This window comes from Larus michahellis, chromosome 1 (assembly GCF_964199755.1).
Source record: "Larus michahellis chromosome 1, bLarMic1.1, whole genome shotgun sequence".
Taxonomy (NCBI): Eukaryota; Metazoa; Chordata; class Aves; order Charadriiformes; family Laridae; genus Larus; species Larus michahellis.
Genome location: NC_133896.1, coordinates 195,465,949 through 195,492,275, shown reverse-complemented (window position 1 = coordinate 195,492,275; position 26,327 = coordinate 195,465,949). Strand labels below are relative to the sequence as shown.

The 26,327-nt window shown below is 39.7% G+C and overlaps 1 protein-coding gene across 1 annotated transcript; it reads right to left on the bottom strand.

The window, feature by feature from the left end:
• Positions 1-312: 312 nt before the first annotated feature.
• ALG5 (ALG5 dolichyl-phosphate beta-glucosyltransferase) lies at positions 313-26,327 on the bottom strand. Its single transcript, XM_074567383.1, has 10 exons — positions 26,175-26,327; positions 24,926-25,097; positions 23,716-23,762; positions 22,970-23,038; positions 21,633-21,725; positions 19,951-20,064; positions 18,585-18,644; positions 12,211-12,362; positions 2,779-2,864; positions 313-1,577 (listed from the first exon to the last, which is right to left on the bottom strand). Exons 1-10 carry the CDS (start codon positions 26,238-26,240, stop codon positions 1,465-1,467), a joined length of 972 nt encoding a protein of 323 aa, XP_074423484.1. The 5' UTR covers positions 26,241-26,327; the 3' UTR covers positions 313-1,464.

The window sequence follows — 26,327 nt, the reverse complement described above, 5'->3', positions numbered from 1 at the left end:
CAGAAAATAATGCATGACCTAAGCCTCATCATTTGAAAAAGGTGAACTATTTTGGTTAAAATTTCAAATAAACTCAATTTTAAGGTAAGACAGGAAGAATCTGCTTTTGAGAATTGGTTGGCAACTTTAATTAATTATAGGCAGAGGTATCATTGTCCATGTTTGATCAGGGAAATTCACTTTAGAAAAACTGAGAAGCTGGTGTTTTATTCTAGCAATGGCAACAAGGAGTCACGTGATTGATTCTGCAGAAGTGATAGAGATGCATGTGGACAAGGCAAGAGAATAAAGCCTGCGAAATCAAACTGAAGATACTTTTTGAGAATTTATTCCAACACTTCAATTTATTGAAAACTGAGGTAACCCTAACAGGAGCAAAACTCAACTCAATATTGCAGAAGGAATAAGAAAAATCACCAGTGAAATCATATGTGAAAGTACAACCATATACCGTTCATTCTTTAAATCTGTTCAAATTTGTACGTTTCCGAAAGAAAGATTGGCTTAGTTTATTGGCAACCCACAACTGTTTTGAAAGTGCTATTGAAACCTGTGTACTGTAATGGAGTACGACATTCCTAAGAAAGATTCTAGACTCCCCCCTCCCTCTCTGATTTCATTTGAAGCACACCGTCAAATTGGCATTGCTAATGCGCAGGCCCCCAATGTACATTGGGTCTCATTTTTGTGTGCTCTGAATTAGCTTTCCATACCCTTTTCACTACAGATTTGTAGATGCCAAGGTCTCCTAGCCTCGAGCATGCAGTATTAATTAGTACATATGAACAAAACATACTTATAAAAGACAACATTTTTAAATGAAATGTGCTTTCTCTTGGACCTTCTACAGTCTGGAGATGATCTGCAGTTTGATCTCAGACTAACTATTTCAGCTTCAAACAAAAACATTTGGAATGTCAAGAGACTACTGGAAGTTCTTAGAACAGCCTTATGAACATTACTGTTGTAACTCAGTAAAACCCATTAATGTTTCCCATAACATTGAATCTAAACGTGCATCACCAGAAACCATGACTGATAATTCCAAGTTGCAATACGGCCATATATTTCCAGATACTACAGAAACAAATGGTTGTGATCATTCACAACACAATATTGCACAATGTAGAATAGAGTACCTCTTTTTAGTATGTATAAGGAAATTGAAAAGAGACAAAAGCAGATACATTTATTTGAGTGAATTTATAAGACAATTTAAAGCTACTATTTAATAAAATAAAAACCTGATTACCAGATAAGAAAATATTTTGGTAATGCTTTCTTGTTTCAAAACATTGTACAAATTCCCTGCTGACAATCTTATAAAACACATACATGCTGCAAAAATGAAACATACAACAGGAGCAATGAAGAATTACCTCAGCTTTCATCACCACTTCACTTGATTGAAACTGTTCTCATGTTCCATTAAGTATAATAATATATTTGGAAAATGTAAATAACCTAATTACATTTTCTTGTTTCAAGCTGCCAGGCACCAGTCATATATCGCAGTCGTATAAAAAGAAGATCCCTGCCCATCTGCAGCCAGCTCCAAAAGGGAACTAACTTAGAACCTGTGATTAATGAAGAAGAAAATCAGAAGGACGTTGTTAGAAAAAATGAGCATTGGCAAGACACGCATTTAAGTAGTCATGAGCCTCTGCATTCTCAGCACATTCAGACCCACAACCTAGACCTTAACATTAATAAAAATTTATAGTGTGAAAGTTACTGCTTTATAGTAATTACATTATTAAGTAGGATATTGTAGTTTGCAAGCAGCACAGTAATTCCATGTATGTCACAAGATGCATAGTCTTCTCTGCGACAGGACTTTGTTCAAGTAAATAGAAACCTGAACACCAATAATTAAGCAACTGACTTCTCAGCGACTTTGGAGAAGAGGACTGCCACATTGTCTTACAGCAATAATATGAACGTGCCAATCTTCAGGCAAGGTAAGGAACCCGCACTATGAAACCAAGCCCTCTTTCATCTCTGCCAACATTTGTGTTAGGTGCAATATACATGTGGAACTGTATAGAAAGAAAACATTGCTAGTAAAGTTGGCTTAGGATGTTCTCTACTTGCACCTTTCATCACTATTGCACTTCATTATACTTTCTGTTGTTCAGGGGTTCTTTTGAGGAGGAGAAATTCAGATTATAAAAAAGAAAAAAACAGGAAAGGGAAAAAAAGAAGGAACTGCAGTTGATGGGAGGGAGGAAGTGAGCAGAAGCAAGCAGTACCTCTTAAGCTGGCTTTGCTATAAAGAAATATGTATGGAGCTACACCTTCCAGTAACCCAGTAACAGAAACCTCCCCACAGGTCTTAAAGAAAAGCACATCTTAAGAGGAGACGGTGCCCTAGAGGAGGCCTTAATAAATGCACTGAGAATTTTGGAAGGCAAAACACAGTGAAATGGAGTTGAATCAATAACCGACAGTCAGACGTCCTACACAGTGTTTTACAATTGTAATATTTTTATTGACACATTACAGCATGAGGATGTGCCAAAGTAGTGCTTTGTTCTAGCAGCGTAACTGCCTAGTTTTGTCTCCAGTGGGAGTGCAGTTTCTCTCCTTTGATACCCCTTCACCTACTCTTCCTGTACCATGCCATGGCAGAAGACTGTCAAGGACATGAAATTCAAAATTTGTACAGAAAGAAGGCTGCGTGTTATCAAAACTGGGTAAAATACAGGAAGACCCTCGAATATTTTATTCTGGATTGACACGTACGGAATCTCACAAGAATATAAACAGTTTTCCTACCTTCAATTTCAGTCCAGTTGACAGCAACTTCTGCTATAGGTATTCCCAAGCGCTGAGCTATATAAAGAAGTTCCACATCAAACGCCCTGAAGAAGAACAGGAAATAGCAAATACAGTCACACTTATTTCCAGAAGAAAGATGGTGGCACTGTTAATTACATCCCTAGCCTGATTTAAGGAGGTTAGTGTTCAGTTATGAAGTTGATACCAATGCTCTACAGGTCAGATGCACATGAAAGGGAAATTAATTTCCCTGACTGAGCGGCTCAGAACATAGCCAATACGCAGACAACGATACTTCACTGTGTCCTGTTTTTGAAGGTACAGGTCACACCGTGTTCAGACCACTGCTCACTTTTCATTCTGCCGTAATCATGATTTAAACCTTTTTAAAGACCAAGCAGTCAAATGCGCAGTGTCAATCTACGTCTCTAGTAGTTTCATCAAAGGGGACAACTAACTGCTTTATGCTGATCTGATGGTTTCTCCTTGCACTTTCTAAATCAAGAACAAAGGCAGCAGCACAGAAATAAGAAATGATTTATGTTACTGTGCATAATAGAACCTGAACAACAGTTGTACTTTACCCAGTGACCACCTAATGTACAACACAAAAACCCTCTTGAGAGACCTGTGTTTTTTGCTGGCACAATTGTTTGCAGTTTGTGTAGCAAAATGAATTGGGGAAGCGATCCTACTCTAAGTCAGCTGCCTCTCCCTGGCCAGTTAGTCTAAAATACACCTTAATCCTCTCAATTCTCTGCACAGAGAATTGTGTGTTTCATTCTTGCAACTGCGTGCTCAAGTGGGCCTTCTGGATCTGAGACACTGAGGCTCTATCAGAAAAGTGTTTTGGCAACTACAGCTCGTGATGCTCATGTAGATATCAGCATATGAAGCTACCGGTAGCTACTATTGACAAGGGTGAGTGCAAATCACAATTATGAAGATTCTGGTGATTTTGGTTAAATTTCTTAGATTTATTGATAGCTGGCTTCCCCCCACACCCACTTTGTAGTCTTCAAATGCCAGTAGGGGTGCTCTTGTTCCTTAAATGAGTTCTAGGAAGTGGAATTTAAGCTAAACAGCGCCCTGCTCCACCAATTAAAAAGCTGTTTAAAAATACTACTCTGTACTGGAAAAAACTGTCAATGGCCACCCACACCCAACTTCTCCTAGATTCAATACATATTCAAATGCAGAGGTTTTTTTCCCAGGGAACTAAACCTTGAAGGTTAAGGAACTGTAAAAGTTTTAGCCAAGCTGTTGGTAAGGTTTCCCGTTTGAAGTCAACAGAACAAGATGTTCCAAACCAGCTTATGTAGGTCTTGAAAACGTGGCCGCAGGGCAGTTAAGTACAACTCAACACTAGTCTACATTTTCTGTCAATAACTTCCTAAGTTCAGAATCTCCTTAAATTCTGATTGCTAAGTCCAAGACAATTTTTTTTTGAAATGAAAAAAAAACCATCTTTTGCCACTGGAGAAAATGTATACAATAAAAAAAAAATAACAATATTCGTTCATGCTTCAAGGGTTGCTTGAGTTCAAGTCATTGGTAGTCCCATTTATCACTACAGAAAGGGTAGAAAGGGACAGACAGGTGAGCAAGAGCAGGCAAAAAGACATACTTCAGCAGGTTGCTAGCCAAGTTCAGATGTTATTTCCTTCTACTTCAAGCCACCCTCTCCTTTTAAGCAGTGCAGTGCATTTCTGCAAAACTATTAATGAAAGCAACAATAGAAGTTCATTTCGAAATGTGCACTCAGGTATGACACATACATGTAGGTTCCCATTGAAGCACAGACCCCGGCACGCAGGTTTGCTAGTGAAAGCATTACCGAACGTGCACCAACCTGAACTCGCACTGACCGTGGATGTTACAGGAGAGCTACAGATGTCACTCTGGACAGCATTAAAACATGCAAAGGCAGCATAAACAGAGGTCATCCACAGAGACTACAGTTATTATGTATAGAGAATTTAGAAGCACTTTGTAAATCCTATTTTGATTAGGACACAGGCTTTCTAATGGTCACAAAAAATGCTACAGAATAAATGTGGGGTTTTTTACCTCAAGTGAACTGAATCTGCTCCAAGCAGCCTTGCCATTTCACTGTTTTCTTTAAATGAGGGTCGAATATTATTTTATTAATTATGCCATGGTCTCTTCTACTGAAGTTGTATTATTTAATTTTTTGCTGACATTTTACATTTGTAAGCCAAAAAACCCATGTATTCACCTTTGAATGTTTATGAGTCATACGTATTAAGACTAAATCTAATTTTGTAATACTTACTACTTAACTGACTAAAAATCTTAAGAGACACAGAATAATTATTTGATGAATTATACTAGATGAGCTGCTCTAAAAATATTACTACATAAAGTATTAGCCTAGTGAACTAATAGTTATTTGCAACAATTCCTATGGACAAACGATTACTGGAATGTCAGCATATACATCACAGTACAACAACATTAAGTAGTTTGGTGAACTACAGCACTTAACGTAAAAGATTAAAAGCACAGGAATTAATCAGGTTGAACACTAATATTGTTACATGTGGTTGCCATTCGTGTGACAGTGAACATATCCTGAAATTAAAAAAAACCCTGTTCAAAGCTAAAAGGAGAATGACTTTTGCAGTATACTGCTGGAATACCTTTTTTCTTCCCCTGTTCCCCACCACCTTTCAGTACACATCATACACATACTAGACTAGTTAATTGGAGACTATAGATCACAGTGTATCCAATACATTGATAGCATTACACCCATACTACAGATTAGAAGATCCAGATGGTAGAGAAGAACCATACAGAAGTTTCCACAGTCAGGATTTAAGCGTGGGTATGTCAGCTGGAGCCTACCCTAGAGGAGATCAAAGCAACACCAGTGGATGAGTTGGTGAGTGCAATACATGTGTTTTGACATGAAGCCATTTGTGACTAGTTAACATCTGACAGAAGCGCTCTTCAAAAAAGCAGGGAATTATTCACACCACGTACTTCACTGGATCCCGCTGCAGAGAGTGAAAGTAGGCGCCTCTGGGGTGGGGGGACACAGCTCAGAATACCTAGATTTGGCTCCAGCCTGAATGAATTCAGGCTCCAATCTAAGTACCCAAAGTTAGATGACCAAAAATACATAGTGCATACAATTTCCCCATCTATTTCTAACAGTGGCTCCATTATGTGTTAATTAACACAAACATGAAGTGTAAAATATAGAAAAGCTTCACCATGCGGCTGTGTTTATGCTAAGGAGTATGTTTGGTTAAGTTACAATTTAAGACGATGCTGGCTAAAATTCAGTTGAACGCCAAGTTGGTAGGTGTTTACTTGAATTCAACCCTTTTAAACAGAACCCTTAAAATGCTTCATCTTATAAAATATATATCCTGAAAAATTATTCTGTATTTTAAAATTGCACAAGGACTCTTTTTTTGCTGGTCCAATATTAAGTGTTTCAAGTATCAAAATCAGGCTTTCAGTTATAGTGTTTTAACTGGAATTTAGGACTTTTCTACATCCAGGATATGTTGTTCCAGCAAACTCCTAATGGGCAGAGAAAACTTTCAATGGCCAAAGAGGTCTAAGAATGAAATAGGATGTCAAGAGGGTTAGACAGCTGCACTGGGGCTTCTGAAAGTCCACATGTGTCTGCCAGAAGCAGGATTTTTTACAAGACAAAACAGACATAGTTATAACACCAAAATATTTTCGTGTTGATTAGACATTCACAAACAATTCTACTTGTGCACAAAAACAGGAAAAGACAATTAATTCCACCGCTTGTGTTGGTCTACAATGCCAAAGGAGTGGAAAAAAAAAATCCCTGTACCAATATGAGTGCTTATTTTTCTGAGATTTTTATGGAGACACTCACACTTAAGAGATTAGTGACAAACTGGAGAAACAAACACTAATTTTTTACATTGAGCTTTCAAGTTTTAAATGCAAAACAGCATGGCTTGTTCAGTACACAGGGCAATTTTTATGGACAAAAGTAATAGCTACAATTTGATCTAATCAGTGATCTGCTGAGTTGTGTAATATCATTATAAATTGCCACTTTACAAAAGTATGTCAATCAAACCAGGACTAGAATTAGATTTTGAATTTCCCCTCCTTTTACGAATATTCCAGGTAGGATAGTAACCGCTGCTATGCCTAGTTCTCCTAGGTAAGGAAAGACATTCTGACTGGAAGAAAATTTACAATTTTTTTTTTTTCTTTTGTAGTCAGAAGAAATCAATGACGAAATTTAGGATAGGAAAATTCTGCCAGTAATACCATTTCATTTTCCAGTCTTCCTCCTGTGCACTAAAATTTAACATAAACAGTTACATTTCTCAGGTCAAGACTGGAGATGCAGAACTAGAGCTTATTTTGGAGTCTGAAAGTGAGTAATTCCAACTGTCTCTATTACGTTTTTAAAATATCCCCTTTAATTTTCTTTTAAGTTTTAATTTATAAAATGTGCTCCATCCATTTCTGAAAAATAGATTAGTGTTGTAATCAGATTCAGAACCTAAAATGCAAAGCATATGCTCTCTGTTCAAAAAGGTTGCTCTCATTTCAAACTAATGTCAAAACTTTGCTGTTTAGAAAGTAAATTTCAAGAATGTTTGGTTTGTATTCGTATATACACTGCCAGTTCTCCAAAGGACAGTTAAACAAAAAAGTCAAGGAGAATACTCGCCAAAAAAAAAAAGCTAGTTTAGGATGGGAGCACGATTTCTTAGTATCAAAGATATAAACAGTTTCCAGTACCTATTAATTTTCAAATGCTTTCTAAACTTTAGGGTTAGATTAACAAAATATTCTAGGAAATATCTTGGTATCTCTTTTAAAAGTGTTACATGACTTATCACCATAATGATAGAACAGCATTTTTCCATGTATATATCAGTTTGCTTTTAAGATTTCCTAAATATAGACATCTATAAATCAAATTCAGCACAGCAAGAAGAAAACTGTGGTCTCAGTTTTCAAGAATTTTTTAACATTAAAGAGGTGATATTCAATTCAATGTCAACTGGTATAGAAAGAGCATGAAGAAAGCAGAAAAAAATGAAGGTCTAAGCAATCAGTTTTTCATTCTTAATGCAGATGATGTTGGGTTATTTCTTTATGATTGAACTAATATTGAAACTGTCAAAGATGCACGTAAGATCACATAAAGATGTCTTGATGTCCTCCCCTTTTTCATATGAAAGGTAAATATGGAAACACAAGACGTCATTTTATTGGTGGTGCTGGTGAACTGAAAACACCATATGCATTTACTTTTGGGGTCTGTGATACCTATTTAAGTACAGAAACATCGAAATCTTTCAGTCTGTCCAACCTAGCAGCAGGATAGCTATGTTGTTTACGCTGACATATCTATTAGTAGAGTGTAAGATGTTCAGCTTCCAAGAAAGGGACTGTGCTCCTAACACTTGCTCTTTGAGTGACGTATGTTATCATAGAATCGTTGAGGTTGGAAGGGACCTTTAAGATCATCAAGTCCAACCTTTAACCTACCCTGACAAGAGCCACTTCTAAACCATGTCCCTCAGTGCCCCATCTACCCTTTTTTTAAACACCTCCAGGGATGGTGAATCCACCACCTCCCTGGGCAGCCTATTCCAATGTTTAATAACCCTTTCAGTGAAAAAATGTTTCCTAATATCCAATCTAAACCTCCCCTGACGTAACTTGAACCCGTTTCCTCTCGTCCTATCACTTGTCACCAGGGAGAAGAGGTCAGCCCCCACCTCTCTACAACCTCCTTTCAGGTAGTTGTAGAGGGTGATAAGGTCTCCCCTCAGCCTCCTCTTCTCCAAGCTAAACAACCCCAGCTCCCTCAGTCGTTCTTCATAAGGTTTGTCCTCCAGACCCCTCACCAGCTTTGTAGCCCTTCTCTGGACACGCTCCAACTGAAAGCCACAGAAATAAAACCGGTATCATTTCTGGAATATGTATTGCTCTGCCTTTTGGAGCAGGATTGACAACATCCGGCACTTCAGGGCAGTCCCCTACTCCCCAGTGCTAATTCGGTGCTCTCTTGTAGGCAAAGACACTACTGGATTCCTTTATCTGAAGGGAAGAATTCTCCAGGCTTTTTTTCTACAGGAATAATGGGTGCTGCCTATACAGCCCAGAAAGTGGGTTTTGATACAAAGCCTTTGATACAAAATTGCTTCAGTAGTTTTTCTTCTAACCCACTACTTCCAGTATTTACTGAGGAGTTTATACTTTTGATGCAGTGGAAGCACCAGCAACCTGACGCATGTTTTTTCCTACACATTACTACACTATGAGTTGAATTTACCCTGCTGAGCTTCAGTCATCTATAGGAGAGAGAGCTGCTCCTGTACAAATTGTCTGGAATCTTTATAGTTGAGGGCACAAAAAAAGCATTTGTCAGCTGCGCTTCATCTGGCATATATTAGAGGCCTATATTAGGATGAAATGAATTATACCCTAAAATTGTCCCTTCTTCTATTGTCTAAGAAGGGAGGCTAGATGACATGTAGATGCACTCTAGACGTGATGCAGCAAATCCCATCCATTGTGTGTGCGTATTTATATTCTAACTGAGCAGTAAGCTTAACAGTTCCATGCAGGAATTCTTATACAGCCAGTTTTATAGCAATTTTATATTAACATAATGAGTAAATATGTTACGTATTACTGTTTAGTCTAAATATTTATTATATGTCCTCACAGAAGAATTCCCTTTACACTGTAGTACCTCGAAAAATCTGAGCCTGACAAAACTTGAGCAGAAAGGACAAGATGAGGCTTCTGCAAAACCTGAATTGTGTTCATTCTCTTCAACAGCTCACCACACACTCCAGGTCAGCGGTGGGGGAGCCCTCGACAGGCGCAATGACTAGGGTGCTGCCTCTCAGATGGCTTTTATCCTATTAAATGCTGCTTGTTTGTCGAATATTCTCCAGCACTCTCCTCCATTATTAGCAGAATATCTGAGCACTGACCATACTAAACTGAACTGAATTCTTCTTTCAATACCTAACAGACCTGCACTTCACTAATGGGATTTTAAGATTCAAAAAGAATGAAATGATTTCTTCAGATGTCAAATAGCCCCAGTGCAGTGATGCAGAAGCAGTAATAAACCCAGATTTCAGAGCCTCTTGGCCAATATCAAGATAGTGGTTTCTCTGCAAGCCCTTGTTGATGGTCTCAGTGTGACTGCGTTGTTCTGTGACCCAGTTAGGGACTCCCCCTTGTTCCAGGTCAGCAGAAATAGAACACTGACTACTATTTCTTCCTCTTATGTCTTTATACTCATGATATGTACAGAACCTTCATGGCACAACATCTACACAGTTTTTATTTTCTTTTTTACACGCATGCTATGCAATGGAAAGGTATCAGGGGCTAGTTTTGTTTAAAATAAGAAGTTTCCATTATTGGGGTACTTCAGATTCTTACATAACAAAAGAATCTATTGTATGGTTCTGTGGGATCAATGTTTGATACCCCTATATAATTTCCAACTGCAACTATCCCAACTGTCTGGACGTTTCACTTACAACTACCTTTTCCTTTAATATACCCACTTTCCTCGCATACTTATACCTCCCCATCTCCCAGTTTATTTCCAGATCCTATAAACACTAACTGGGAAATCAACAGTATGCTCTTTTGTGTGCTGATATGTTATCTTCCAGTTAGAGATGCTAAATGGCTACCTGTGAAACTGATAAGCAACCTTTGAGTCCTTATTGCAGTTTTTTCTTCAGCAGTGGCAATAATCTGAGTTTCCCTCCTCTACAAGGGTTTCAGTTCACACAAAATTTGCCAAAGCTTTTGATCTTGAGATCTCTACTGTTCTGTCAGATTTGGTTCAAATTAGCCAGTAAGCATGAAAATGAAGGCCGAGAAGCACAGACACTGCTAAAGGACAGATGAGGATAAAAGCAGACAATATATTGCCTGTTTCGGCAGAAATTAAACCAAATTAAAAAAACCCTATTGTTGTTTTAGGCAAATTTGTGACTTGGAATTATCTGAAGAGCTGTTTATTGGAAGAATTTGAGTTATTCTTTTCTTGACAAACAAAACAGACATTCTTCATCACTAACCAGTACATTTCATATAAATAAGAAAACACTCAGGGGATTAGTTTACAGATTACTGTAAATAGAAAGAGAAAGAATGGAAGGCTAATTTCATAGCAGCACATATAAGCACAATGAATTGACACACAAAGACATGAAGATCTAGTGTGTTCCATACCAGCAATATAATTACTATAAAATAAGTTAGAAATATTCCTTTTTCATTGCCTGTATTCATGAATAATGGGGTACAGCACAATTATTGTTACTCTTTCATTCCATTGTTGCTAGAGAATCTCAGTGGCAGAAGAAAGCTTGTTAAGATATTCTAATTAAAAAATGAATACTTTACATAATACATCTGACCAGTAAGTGCAATTATATTCAAAATCTTCAATGTAAAATAGAATAAGATTGAAGACTGCATTTTTACCAATTAAACTGATTATCCTCATTCATTTCTTTCAGTATTCCTTCTTGAAGCACTTAATTTATAAAGTGAAGAAAATTCCTGTATATGAAATTTACAGAATTTTATAGATCAAGTTTGGTTTTGGAGGCAGCAGGACAAATCATACTTCTGGCTCAGTAATAGTTTTCTTTGGGGCAACAAGCAAACCACTCAGCTAGGAAAGGGATTTTCCGAATGCTGACTGCTCACAATTCCAGATTCAATTCAACAGAAGCTCTGCATTCCTCAACTCTACCTTTGCAGCCCCATTCTGGAGGAGCAATATAGCTCAACTATCACTGCCAAGGCTCAACCTAAAACTAGATGTACTGGAATTGACTAGGACTGTAGGATTACACACATTTTTGTATGGAAATATTGTTCAGTAATTCTGTTCCCTGTCAGCAAGCAGTAGCCCATGAGGGACTTTCCTGGATGAAGGCAATAGTTTGAAAAGATTTGATTATGCTTAATGAAGCCATCCTTTTTAGCATCAGTTGTGGTGTAGGAAATTTACAGAAATCATGGTATTTGTGTGGAAACAGTGTTCTTGCTGTTTACCTTGGATACTATTTTAAAGTCAAAACTTGGTAAGCCCATTCTCCCTATCATCACGAGAAGAATAAAATTAAATACTCAACTATTTTCTGAAATATGTCTTAAAAATAAAACAGAATTCTTAGCAATTACCAGGATATTTTAGCATAACAATAAATCTTAATTGCCATGCAAGTAGTACTATAATTGGTTAAACTGAGCAGATACGATTTATACACAGACATCACATGCTTCATAATAGCTGAAATACTGAAATTACTTTTTCAAAACCATGTTCAATTAGGAACAAAAAAACCCAAACAAACAAACAAAAAAACAAACAAACAAACAAAAACTTACCAGCGTTCAATATGAAGAGTTGAGAAAGTCTGCAAGGCAGCTTCTCTAGTTAAAAGTTTAAATCCGCACTGCGTGTCCCTGATCTCTTTGACACATAGAAACCATACAAGGAAGTGGAACCCATACATAAGAAGAGTTCGAAAGTAAGAGCGCTGTGGACAAAAGGCAATAAGTTAGGTGGTTTCATTTAAGTGACGAGTGAAATGTTGAACAGAGCTGGCTTACAGGACAATAATCCTGCTTCATGATAGCTTTCAAAGTTTGTAAACTGTTTTTGTTTTGTACTGGAATGAAACTAATAACTATTCAATTGTTACAGTGAAACAAAATTACAGCTGAAAAGGAAAGACTCGCCAGTCAAGTGCATAGTTAGTACACTGGCCTAGGATATGATAAATCCAAGTTCTTTTTTCTGCTTTCCCTAATTCAGAGCAGCTTTTCATTCTGGATAATGCCTTATTAAGTGGGCAGGAACCTGCACCTGGATTTCAATTATTGAGTGGGACGGCCATAGTATCTTCTGCATGATTCTCTGGGAATTCCCCCAGGAAAAAAAGAGCGAAGGAGGAGGGGGTGGCATCCCACACGCTCTACTCCACTGGACACTTACAAGCTATTTTTTCCCCTCTATCTAGTCCTCTTGTTTCCCTAAAAATTGGTTGAACAGGTCCAACAAATTCAAAGGTTACCAGGACAAACAATGGAGAATAAGCTAGCAGGACTGCATAAAGACTGCTACTCCTAAGAATACACACTAAAAACTAAACAGGCTCCAGCTTCTACTCTGACATGAAATTTTTTTAAAAAAAGTCTTATATTATAAAAAAAAAAAAACAAAAACAACCAACCAAATGGGAGAATCTCTCATCATTTGTCACTCACTCCTTTCATTCAAGACTCACGGAATCACGGAATCTTCAGAGTTGGAAGGGACCTCTAGAGATCATCTAGTCCAACTCCCCTGCTAGAGCAGGATTGCCTAAAGCACATCCCTCAGGGCTGCATCCAGGCGGGTCTTGAAAATCTCCAGAGAAGGGGACTCCACAACCTCCCTGGGCAGCCTGTTCCAGTGCTCTGTCACCCTCACCGTAAAGAAGTTTTTCCGTGTATTTGAACGGAACTTCCTATGTTCTAACTTGTGCCCATTGCCCCTTGTCCTGTCGCTGGGAACCATTGAAAAGAGCCTGGCTCCGTCCTCCTTAAACCCACCCTTTAGATACTTGTAAACATTAATCAGGTCTCCCCTCAACCTTCTCTTCTCCAGGCTAAAGAGTCCCAGCTCTTTCAGCCTTTCCTCATAAGGGAGGCGCTCCAGTCCCATAATCATCTTGGTTGCCCTACGCTGGACTCGCTCCAGTAGTTCCCTGTCCCTCTTGAACTGGGGAGCCCAAAACTGGACACAGTACTCCAGTTGTGGCCTCACCAGTGCAGAGTAGAGGGGGAGAATGACCTCCCTCGACCTACTGGCCACAGTCTTCCCTATGCAGCCCAGGATGCCATTGGCCTTCTTGGCGACAAGGGCACACTGCTGGCTCATGGATAATTTGCTGTCTACCAGGACCCCCAGGTCCTTCTCCTCAGAGCTGCTTCCCAGCATGTCCGCCCCTAACCTATACTGGTGTTTGGCATTCTTCCTTCCCAGGTGCAGGACCCTACACTTGCTTTTGTTGAACCTCATTTGGTTGTTCTCTGCCCAGCTCTCCAGCCTGTCCAGGTCACGCTGGATGGCAGCACGGCCCTCTGGAGTGTCGGCCACCCCTCCCAGCTTGGTATCATCAGCAAACTTGCTGAGGATACACTCTGTCCCCTCATCTAGGTCATTAATGACTATACTGAACAAAATTGGACCAAGTATTGACCCCTGAGGGACACCACTGGTTACAGGCCTCCAACTGGACTCTGTGCCGCTGATCACAACCCTCTGAGTTCTGTCACTCAGCCAGCTCTCGATCCACCTCACTGTCACCTCGTCTAGCCCATACTTCCTCAGCTTCCTAATGAGTATGTTATGGGAGACAGTGTCAAAAGCCTTGCTAAGGTCAAGGTAGATGACATCTACTGCTCTCCCCTCATCCAGCCAACCCGTTATAACATCATAGAAAGCTATCAGATTGGTCAGGCATGATTTGCCCTTGGTAAATCCATGCTGACCACTTCCAATAACTTCCTGTTCCTCTATGTGTTTGGAGACGACATCCAGAATGAGTCGCTCCATTACCTTCCCAGGGACAGAGGTGAGACTAGCCGGCCTGTAGTTCCCTGGGTCCTCCTTCTTGCCTTTTTTGAAGATTGGAGTGATGTCAGCCTTCCTCCAGTCCTCAGGCACCTCTCCTGTTCCCCATGACTTTTCAAAGACGATGGAGAGTGGTCTAGCAATAACATCTGCCAGCTCTCTCAGCACTCGCGGGTGCATCCCGTCAGGGCCCATGGATTTATGAACATCCAGCTTGGCCAAGTGGTCTCTGACCCGGTCCTCCTCAACTAAGGGAAAATCTTCCTCTCTCCAGACCTTCCCCCTTGCCTCCAGGGTATGGGATGCGTGAGGGACGGCTTTATCAGTGAAGACCGAAGAAAAGAAGGCATTCAGTAACTCTGCCTTCTCTGTGTCTTCCACCACTAGGGCACCCGTCTCATTCATCAGTGGACCTATATTTTCCCTAGTTTTCCTTTTTCTGTTGATATACTGGAAAAATCTCTTTTTGTTGTCTTTAACTGCTGTGGCCAAGCTGAGTTCTGATTGAGCTTTGGCCCTTCTAATCTTCCCCCTGCATAGCTTTGTTATATCTTGATAATCCTCATAAGTTGCTAAGCCCCTTTTCCAGAGAATGTAAGCCTTCCTTTTTTTCCTGAGGTCCAGCCAAAGCTCTCTATTTAGCCAGGCTGGCCTTCTTCCCCGTCGGCTCGTCTTTCGGGACATGGGGATGGCTTTCTCCTGTGCTTCTAAGAGCACCTGCTTGAAGTATGACCAGCTTTCCTGGGCACCTTTGCTCTTCAAAACTGCCTCCCAAGGGACACTCTCAACCATGCTCCTAAACAGGCTAAAGTCTGCCCTTCGGAAATCCAAGGTGGCAGTTTTGCTGGCTCCCCGCCTCCCTCCACCAAGAATTGAAAACTCTATCATTTCATGGTCACTCTGCCCAAGACGACCTCCAACCTTTACATACCCCACAAGACCTTCTCTGTTAACAAACAGTAGGTCCAGTAGGGCACTTCCCCTAGTTGGTTCCTTCACCAGCTGTGTTAGGAAGTTGTCTTCCACACACTCCAGGAACCTCCAGGACTGTTCCCTCTCTGCTGTGTAGTATTCCCAGCGGACATCCGGGAAGCTGAAATCCCCCACAAGAACAAGGGCAGATGATCGCGAGACCTCTGCCAGCCGCTTATAGAATACTTCATCGGTTTCTACATCCTGATTAGGGGGTCTATAACAAACTCCCATCACGATGTCTGCCTTGTTGGCCTTCCCCTTGATTTTTATCCATACACACTCAACACTGTCATTCACACTGTTGAGTTCTAGACATTCAAAACCGCCCCTAACATAGAGGGCCACCCCACCACCTCTCTTCCCTTGCCTATCTCTTCTGAAAAGCTGGTAGCCATCAATTACAACACTCCACTTGTGTGTGTCTTCCCACCACGTTTCCGTGATGGCAACCACATCATAGTTTCCCTGCTGCACGATGGCCTCCAGCTCCTCCTGCTTATTCCCCATGCTGCGTGCATTAGTGTAGATGCACTTCAGTTGGGTTAATTGTCCTGCCACTTTCTTGGGGTGACAGGCCCTGATTTGCACCTGATCATTCTCGGCTCAATGATCTCCAGAGCTTGCACACACCATGTTAAGGCACTTAAGGGAATGCAATTAGAGAATAGACCTTTTTGCAGTATATGATGGGCCAAATGAAAACAGGACTACAGTAACAGCTGCTGTGCAAGACAATATTTCATTTTATATTTCCACCAATGCTACATGGTTACTTCTTTAGTTCTTTTGCTTTCACAAATACATTTTATGTTCCTGGTAAATGTTCTCCAAGCCTACTCTTTTGTTACACTCTCGTTCTTGACATGATCATACTAATAAGTTTGTCTATGGAATCCAGAGGCTGGACTCTGGGCTTGCAGATGTCCCTACTAGTCTTTTATTCAAGATAGCTCCTAAACAACTAGAACTCTGATCCACAAATTTCTTCTGAACTCGCTGCTGGTCTTAAGCTCATTTTAAGTGATTGTATCTAAGACTGCAAGCCAAATACCATGCAAAATGTTTAAGAGCCAACAATTTAACTGGTAAGCATCTCTGGGTGATAAGAGATGCCTTTAAAACTAATAATTTCAAACCTCACTTGAAAAATGAGAAGCTGCTCAACTTATTATGTGATAGCCTTTGGCTTAAGGAAATTCAAATTCATAGCTTGTGACTCTAGAAAAGTGCTCTAGCCCCAGGTTAATGGTGGATCTGGTGTGGATTCTTTGGCTCTTTTTGTGAAGGGGAACCACTGTGTGACCAAGAACACAAGTCCCAAAATGGGAGCTCTAAGAAGCTACATGACTGTAAGCCAGTGAAACTGCACTTACTTCACAGAGAGGAGTTCCTGGGTTACGGTCATGACTCCCAAGACTATTTATGCATGTCATACTATGGATTCATTAAAGTACATTAACAATTCTGGAGGCGGAACAGAATTCTTGATGTCTTGAGACTGAATTTAAAGGTGAAATTCTGGTCTTAAGAAATCCCATACAGCTGCTTATCACAGTTTTGTTCTACTGTTTTAGATGCCACTAAGCTCAGAGAGAAACCCCAATTTCTCAAAGATTGCTCTGCAAATTTTTTATATCTATTGCACTATACAACAGTCTCTTCCCAATGTGGTTAAGGCAGTCTTTCCTTTCCAGCCTAGGGACAGCTGGATGACAAAATGTGCTACATATTTCAAACAGAGCAGTACTACCTAACCAGTTGGTGACTCCTTTATCAAAAAGTCAGAAATATGGGGAGAAACAGGAATCAAAGGATGGATGCATCCTAAAGATTGTACTTTTGCATTAAAAGATACAGCCCTGTTACAATTCCTCTCCCTCTGGTAGCAAGACCTTCAAAGATGAAAAGAAATATGAATGCACTGAAGAAAGATTATTTATATTCAGTACCTGACCACCACACAACGAAGCATTTTTTCTGGGCTCAAATTTATCAGCTACATGGTCTCCCTGTAGTAGCAACATTTCCATGATACACTGGCTGCAGAGCTAACAAATAACTGCCAATGGTATACTCTATGCTACAAGCATGCAAGTACCACATCAAAGATTTATCCTAATTTCCGATAACGATTACGGGTTTGGATTTGTGGGGTTTTTTTGTGTGCTACAAGCATGCAAGTGCCACGTCAAAGATTTATCCTAATTTCTGATAATGATGAAGGCTTTGGATTTCTGGGTTTTTTTTTTTGGTGAGGATGCTAACACACAGAGAGCAGTATTTACAAGAACTCTTCCCAGTGAGCCACTCCAATACTACCTGACAAACCAGAAGAAAAAATTAGAGATCTACCAGGGGCTGAGTATTACCAGTGTAACTTCTTCTGAACTTTTGTAACTATTTTAGTAGTGTATATATTTTAGAATGATTTCGAGTATTAAACATCAGTATAAACAAAGCTTACTCTTGAGAACATTCAACATGATGAACCCATCCACCGATGCTGAAAAAATTAGTCCAGCAATGCCTCTGTTGCAACACAAGTTCCATGCCTGTGCTTTGTCAACTACCGTCTGCCAAGACATCAGAAAACCAGATGCAAGATAAGACTGTACGCCTTTGCATCACTGTTTATTCCACAAGAGCCACACGCAGAACAGTCCTGTCTGCATGTTCAAAACTCAAAGATTTTACTATGAGTAATACAGAAAAGTTACAGCACTTCCCCACAAATTGAGATATTCTTCAGTTTGCTGCTAGTTAACCCTAATTCATTTTAAACAAGTTTCAATATCAGCAGATCAAGCTCTTGCACTGGAAAGGAATCAATAACAGTGAATTCATCAGTTGCCTTCCACCCCAGCACTGGTCCTGGGTACTAGCTACCAATTCTGTCAGGGATCAAAAGCTCTGCTTGTAAGATGTTCTCAACTATGAAAATTAAATCCATAAATTGGAACACTAACTGACACCAGTTCAAAGTGCCTGAAAACTAGAACACACCCTTGGCATATGATGGAACATATGTTACACTTATGACAAGCTTTTCCTAGCTTTTAGCTTCCATTCTTTTACAAATATTGATTATCTAATTGCAAAATCTTAGAGTGGAATCAAACAGCAGAAGTATTTGAGCACTAGTACATAGCAGGAAATGGAAACAAACCTTTGCTATTGAGTCCTTCTCCAGATGAGCTCTAGAACCACAGGAAATAGCCATCTGGTTCTGCACAGGAATACAAATTCAAGAGTTATTACTTAAACGAAAATTTTCTAAATCAGTGGAATCTTGTGTTGAGAAATGTATAAAAAAAAAAAACCACTTTCAAAGCAGTATACTTTTCTGCTTCCTGTAGCTGCACTTTTTCTACTGCTAGATTCTGAGGCTAAAATCAGCCTTTTCTACAATTAACAGATCATTTAAAGTTTACTACATTTTGCATATGGTGCATACAAACTGCTGCGATTTATTCAGGTCTAGTTTAGCTTACATTGTTCCTCTGAGGTATGCATGCAGTAACTGTGTTAAACAGCACAGATAAGCTTTTGGCAGTCCTAGGCACTTAATGTTATAATGTATGTTTTCCTTAAATACTGCACTGTGGAAGGGATAAAGTACTTGTTGCACTGATGTACCTTCAAACAAATAAAACGCTGTGGTATCAGCCAAAAATATAATCTCAAATTAAATCAAAAGACATGATTAAAAAAAAAAAAAAAGGTTTTAAATTATTCTCACGCTACTACTACTCACACGATATCTTTCACATCTGCTATATTTGAGAGTGCGGGACTGATGCTGGAGAAACAGCAGCTGCTGCCGTCTGGGTAGCGGAGAGTGTCAGGGAAACGCCGCCGCCCGGCGGCTCCTGCTCTTGTGGTCCTGCACTCGCAGACCAAGACCTTCCTGCTGGAAGGCTGCACATCGCTTCTGGCACTTGGGGAAACTAGCTACAAATACATCACTGTTCTGCATTTAGACAGAAATGAAACCTCAGTTCTTTCAAGTCAAGCACGCAAAAGAGAATGACTATCCAGGGAGGAGCTCTTGCTCCACAGGTTTTTGAATTTGTATTTACAATAAAACTTCTTGCAAATAGTGTCATTAAACTAACAACTCTGAGAAAAGAGAACCTTTATAAAATACGTTGAAATTAAGATTCATCCTTAAAGGTATACAGGATGACATCAGATAAAAAGAAAATACAAAGCAGTTAACAAAGAAAAAATTGTTTTCTAACTGAGTAGGCAACACATGGTATTTATACAAAGTAAAACAACTTCAAAGGAAGAATGGTAAACAGAACATTACGTACTGCATTGAAATAGGCACAGTGAATGCAAAGGAGGTAAGAACTCTGCGGAAGTTACCTCCTGACAGCCCACTCTTGTAGCTTCTAAGCTTACACTTGGGTCTTCAGACTTACATCTAGATCTGCAGCTGGATCTCAAAGAACTCAAGTTGAAGAGAATTATAGAAATCAATCTGTATGCATGTGTATTAAGCTAAAAACATGAGAATTTATACTCACAGGCCACGGCTGAAGATTTTTTAGACCTTCTTCTACTTTTTCAATATCTGCAAATTTCGTAGCTCCATCTGCATCAGCCATAAGAATTTTTTCCCCCCGAGAACTAAAGACACCCTGCAATCAAAATAGTCAATAAAAATCAACACCTTTCAAATCAGTATTTGTCACAAGCTAGCTGCAAGACACTGCAAAAATCTAGTGTAGTAACCGGAACAGTGGTATCTTAAAGATTCAACACAACAGATGAATCTTAATCTTGCTACTAACAACAATTTATCAGTTTATACTGTACTAACATCTAGAGACTTCACACACTGAGTAGTGTTCCACAGTGACAGACAACGCATGAACACAAAAGCTTAACAATCCCTCTCCAGAGAAGCTTGCAAACTAAAAGCTTTACAAACTAAAATTGTGAGAGACAAAAAGTTGCTACAGGCAGCTATACAGGGGAGCACAACGCATCAGTAATTAGCAGCTGCCACTGCACTGGATAGCTTTTCTTTGTCATTTGAGCTATGGAAAGGAGGATGCAGTACTATTTTTTCCTAACAGTGTTTAAAGAGAATTCAAGAGATAATCCTAAATTAGTTTTGAGAAGTCTTGAGTCACAATATCACTGCAAAACATTTGTGATGCACACCAGGTGTTACAGCTTGTTTTGCCACAGATATCTGACAATTTTTGAAGGGGTCCAGAGAGAAAAACAATTAGCAGTGGGTTTGACAAACATACTGTCATAACCAAGTATGTGTGACTTTGAAAAAACCTGCCAAAGAAGTAGTAGTATACACACCCACTCCACACTCTGCAGTGCGAAATTACATTACACAGAGAATCGTTCTCCTTCTCTAATCGTTCTCCTTCTCGTTCTTCCTTTTCTAAAAAGTATACCCCTCCACACTTTGTAATTTCATGTTTTCTCCATTTGCTATGGCTATTTGTGTATCATACAAAACTTCAACTGACATGTTAAAGACAGAGCTTAAAATATAGAGACAGTCATTGATAACCCATAAATGATGCCACTCTTTTACATAAAAAGTGTAAAAAATCTTAGGGAAAAAATGTTCCTTCTGAAAGTGCAACAGCTTTTTTATTTTTAGAACATGATGATTTTATGATAATAACTATGTGCAAATTAATATGTGAAAGTATAAATTGTGCTGGCTCTACTGTCAAATGAGGATGATAGCAGCAGGCTTCGGTAAACACACACTTTGCCGTGTTTGTTCATTAGCCATTTTTAAAAACATAACTATGACCTGGAAAGCAACGTTTGCAAATTTAACTGTATTTTCTCTACAAAAGCTTTACTTTAACTGTAAAGGGTTTTTTTTTTTGGTTGTTCGGCTTTTTCAAATGCAAGCCTATGTCTAAGTGGAACTAACAGGAACATGAAGTTCAAGTCTAACATTTCTTTTTTCCCCTTTTGAATTCTCATATTAAAAAAAAATAAATCCTTGTTATTGATCTTCCTGGCAAGAAAATACTGTTTCCAAGATCTAAAATAAGCTTATTTTGAAAAGAGTTTTTGCCCTAATTTATAGAGCCTGTACTCAGTTTTCTGATAATAAATTTGTTAATGTATTGAATTAAAAACATCAATCAGCACAGCTCTATCTTCTGCATATTTGGGCACGGGTAGTTCAGACAGAGAAGGAGATGAAAGTATCAATTACCATCCTGACTGCTCCTCCTTTCCCTCGATTTTTTACCAAAGAAAGCACTCGCACTTTGTCGCTTCCATATTTCTTGCAGTACTTCATTGCAACCTGATAGACACACAAAAAAACAGTATAAAACAAACCCAGGAATCAACATAGAAGTTTACATTTGCTCACCCTTTTCTAAAAAAAAATTTAATAGCACAGAGCTATAACCACTTCAGTCGGCACAAATATATTGCCAATGTTTGCTGGAATCTGTTTGGGAAAATAAAAACCAGTTCACAGTCAACAGAAGAAGACTGAAGAAGTTAGTCATGTTCAGTAAGAACAGAATATTCCCCCAAGCATTACTAAACCCCATTCACACCAATCAAAAAACCTCAATATTAATGTAATTTACATCACACTATTACAGACCTTTTATACCAACACCAATAGTTAATCAAAGAAAAATAATTTTCTACTACTGCTATCTATTTCTCACTTGACTTCCTGCTATCTGTGGTTTTAAACAAAAATTCACAGTGATCTAAAATCCCACTCACAGTGCAGTGATGTGCACATTTTGTTCCATGTCGTGGGGAAGTGAAATTATGAATTTTCTCCTCTAATTTTTTCTAAAAGTTGTTTAAAGTCCAGAGGCCCGTGGCTATAGTGTGTTCAGTTAGAAATGATGCTGGAAGGAATGCAAAGCAGTCAAAAAAAATAGATATAAGCAGTTCTTAATGGACAAACTTAAGGGAAGTAAATGAAAAAGCAGCATTCATTTTAGTAGCTGATTCAAACGTCTTCCAAGCAGTAATAAAAAACCCCTCAAGTTGGCCAGCCTTCCTTTCCAGAGACATACATGAAAGTTGGAGTAGAAGAATGCAGAACTATTTTGAAAATACCACTACGGGCACAGGGATTTTTAACTGAACAATGCCATGAATGGTATGGGAAAGAGCTATGCGACGCATCAGTCATTCTGTCAATCACAGTACGAATCAGTTATTTTAAAGGGCTTTTTAGCTTCCTCAAGTTCATATTCACGCCTTGCACATGTAGAATATTTCACAAGAAATTTGTTGAAGTTAAGATTAGAGTTTTTAGAATCTCAGATGCAGGAAAATGGCTGTTACAGCCGCCAATCAAGAATACTAGTATCTGCAAAAGAATCATATGTATGTCCATGTATGTATGTGACGTCCACACTATATATAGGATGATGACAGAAAGTATTCAGAAATATGAATTTTAATTGTCAACTACTTCAAGTACCGAAATCTAATGGCAAAATGTTATATTTCACAAATGCAGTACAAAAATCCATACCTCTGATTACCCGGTAAAACACCTCTTCTCCTTACCTTTGTGGTTTGGTCTTTACTACCATCATCAACAACTATTACTTCATAAGTGAAAGATGGATCTCGTTTCTTGAAAATAAAAACAGAAATAGTGCGTTTCATCCAATTTCTTAAGTAGGCAGTAGGTCTTTCAAACATCAGCATTCTTTTCTCCCTAGCAGATTTTAACTCTTTCATGTTTTCCAACAGGCACCGATATGACGTAGTAATTTTGTTAAGATGGTAATTATGATTAAACAATTTTACCATATTTTGATCCCTGTTTGGCTCGTCATAGTTTTCCTCATCTACCACCTAGAACTGAAAACTCAATTTAGTTGTAAAGGATGAAAGCTCAGAACAACATCACTGTTAAGAAAACCCAAACAAAACAAAACTCACAAACCTTCACAATATGCTTCTTACCCATAGAACAAATCCTAATGAAGAAGAGATGCTTAAAAAACTTGTTGGAACAAACCAGGATTTAGTTTAGATAAATGTACAGTTAATCCCTTAATCTCTGTTTTAGAGAGATATCACGCATACAAAGATTTTTCATCATATAGTAGTATATTAAATTTTTACTTAATTTAAAAATACCTTCCGGCATTCAATCTAAAAATAACTGATAAAAGACAGAAGTGTTACTTCTAAGTGGCTAAGTAATACTGTTTTAACACATACCAAAATAACAAAGTGAATGGATCACTGATTTACTAGACATAATACATAGATAATGAATTTTGAATGCAAAATGAAAATACCTGTCTTTTTTCTAGATAATCCAAAGCTTCATCCATCATAAGGGGTACTACAGAAAAAGTAGAAGAGATCAGGTTAGTAGATTATAACAGGCAAAGCACCAAAAGCACCCACACAAGCAAGCTGAAAACAACCACAAAGCTAAATTGAGCAAATTGCCTCATTCACACAACACTAGTTTCAGTAAAGTTTAGCACCTGCAACTCCTGTCCTTTCTGAATGCAAAAAGAAAAATGAAAAAAAATCACAAACGTAAGATATTTCTTTTAAAGAATTAATTTTCCATTTTGAAATATGTAACTCTCTACTTAATATTACAGGAAAAAAAAAAACAAAACATTCTCCATGACTGAGCGTGCAAACCAGCACTGACTTTATCTATTGAAGCAAGCTGACAGAGAGGCAACAAGACGTATTCCTAACACTAGTCAGTAACATGCCTTCTCTTACTAAGGCTGCTGGCCGCGATGCTTCAGCCAATAAACACATACAACTTTTGCAGCTGATTTATCTGCAGGTTAGAAAAGCATTCACCTGAGGTGTATTAAGACCTTGCTTACTGAAAATAGGTGTATGAGAACCAGGACTGAGGAATGCACTGGACCTGAGAAAGCCCAGATACACTTTATTTGTCAACATCTCTCTTAAAGGAATCCCAAACAGCTCAGCATTTTCACTCACCAAGAAAATGTCTGCTGACAATGTTTGCTACCACGTCAACCCCAACTACAGCTTTAGAGCTTGATTATTTCTATCGCATCTGAAAGCCTTCAATTTTTAGTATCATGTACTCATACATATGGCCAAGTCAAAAGTCAAAGAGAAACCAACGAGATCATCCTTTTTTCCTGCTTATCTGAAGCTGCTGCTCTTGTTTACAGAGTGGGAAGCCCTCAAATCAATTTTAAGTCTTTTTCTACTTCTTGCTTTACAGCATTTACAGAGCCAATGAACAGCCATTCTGCTGGACTTCATTAAAATAAAGAGGATTCTTACAAGTGCCCCATGCTATTTTTAGCAGCAAAAATCAAGTTACATAGTGTCTTAATTTTGAAATTCAGTGTACTTGGACTGGTTTCTGGAAACTGTGTCCAAAATCAGATACATAATCTGTCCTGCCAGAATCTACTGCTAACATAAACTGACCTCTGCATTATTAAGAGTAACAACAGATAGATTTTCTTCTTTTTCTCAAAACAAGAAAAATCTTACACCGGTCTTCCTCATTGTATGAAGGCACAACAACAGAGAGTTCCTTCGTAGAGGGATCATGTATACTTGGTACAGGTTCTTTCCTGCCTTCAGCATCTACGAAGAATTTCTCTTCTTCATGTCGGTGAAGGGTTGGCATTTTTACGGCAGTTACATAAGCAATCATACAAATCTGTGATGAAAAAGAAATGAGAAAAATCGTTGAGCATTCTATTAAAGGTTTACGTAACAGCTGAATGTGCTACAAGGGGCAATCAAGCATTTTTCAGTAATGAGGTGGGCCAGCAGTGCAGTACTACCATCCACTGACCAAATCACATGGGACCAAAACCTTCTCATGCCACTTGATTCCATTTCACCTACTCTGACCGCTGCCAGCATCATTGGCTTGTTGCTGTTTTCAACTACAAAGCATACAGATGCCTCCAAAGTAAACCTGGAATACTGTGTCCAGTTCTGGGCTCCCCAGTTCGAGAAGGACAGGGAACTGCTGGAGAGAGTCCAGTGGAGGGCTACAAAGATGATCAAGGGGCTGGAGCACCTCTCTTATGAGGAAAGGCTGAGAGACCTGGGGCTGTTTAGCCTGCAGAAGACTGAGAGGGGATCTTATCAATACTTATAAATATCTAAACGGTGGATGACAAAAGGATGGGGTCAAACTCTTCTCAGTGGTGCATGATGATAGGACAGGGGGCAACGGACACAAGCTGGAATGCAGGAAATTCCATCTCAACATGAGGAAAAGCTTCTTTACCTCGAGGGAACAGAGCACTGGAACAGGCTGCCCAGGGAGGTTGTGGAGTCTCCTTCTCTGGAGATCTTCAAACCCCGCCTGGATGCGTTCCTGTCCAGCCTGCTCTAGGTGAATATGCTTTGGCAGGGGGGTTGGACTAGATGATCTAATTCTGTGAAAGTTACGGTCCAAGCTCCGCTGCCTCCTGGCCAGCTGATGTCTACCACAGGAGCTGGCGCTGCCTCTGACCCCGCACGGAGCCGCGGAAACCAACAGCCGCTCAGCTCGCAAAAACGCGGCCCTGCTTATGAAACGCTCCGTTTTAACCCCGTCTGAAGGCGCTGCACCTCACGCCTTCCTAAAACACATTCCCCACATAAAACCACGCACAAGCACAGCCGCCTCCGCGGGCCCTCGGAGCCCCCCGCGCCCCCTCAGCAGCCCCCGCCCCACACAGCGGCGACGGGGACACGGCGGCCCCCACCGGGCCCGCGGTGACCGCGGCGCGGCTCTCACCAGGAGAAGGAGGAAGGCGGCCAGCGCGGCCAACAGCGCCGCGGCTTCGGGTAGGGAGAGCGCCATAGCCCGCGGAGGGACAGCGAGGCGGAAGCGCCCGCCCGGCCAGCGGGGCTGGGAGCCGCCGGCGCCTCCCAGTGGCCGGGGCCCGTC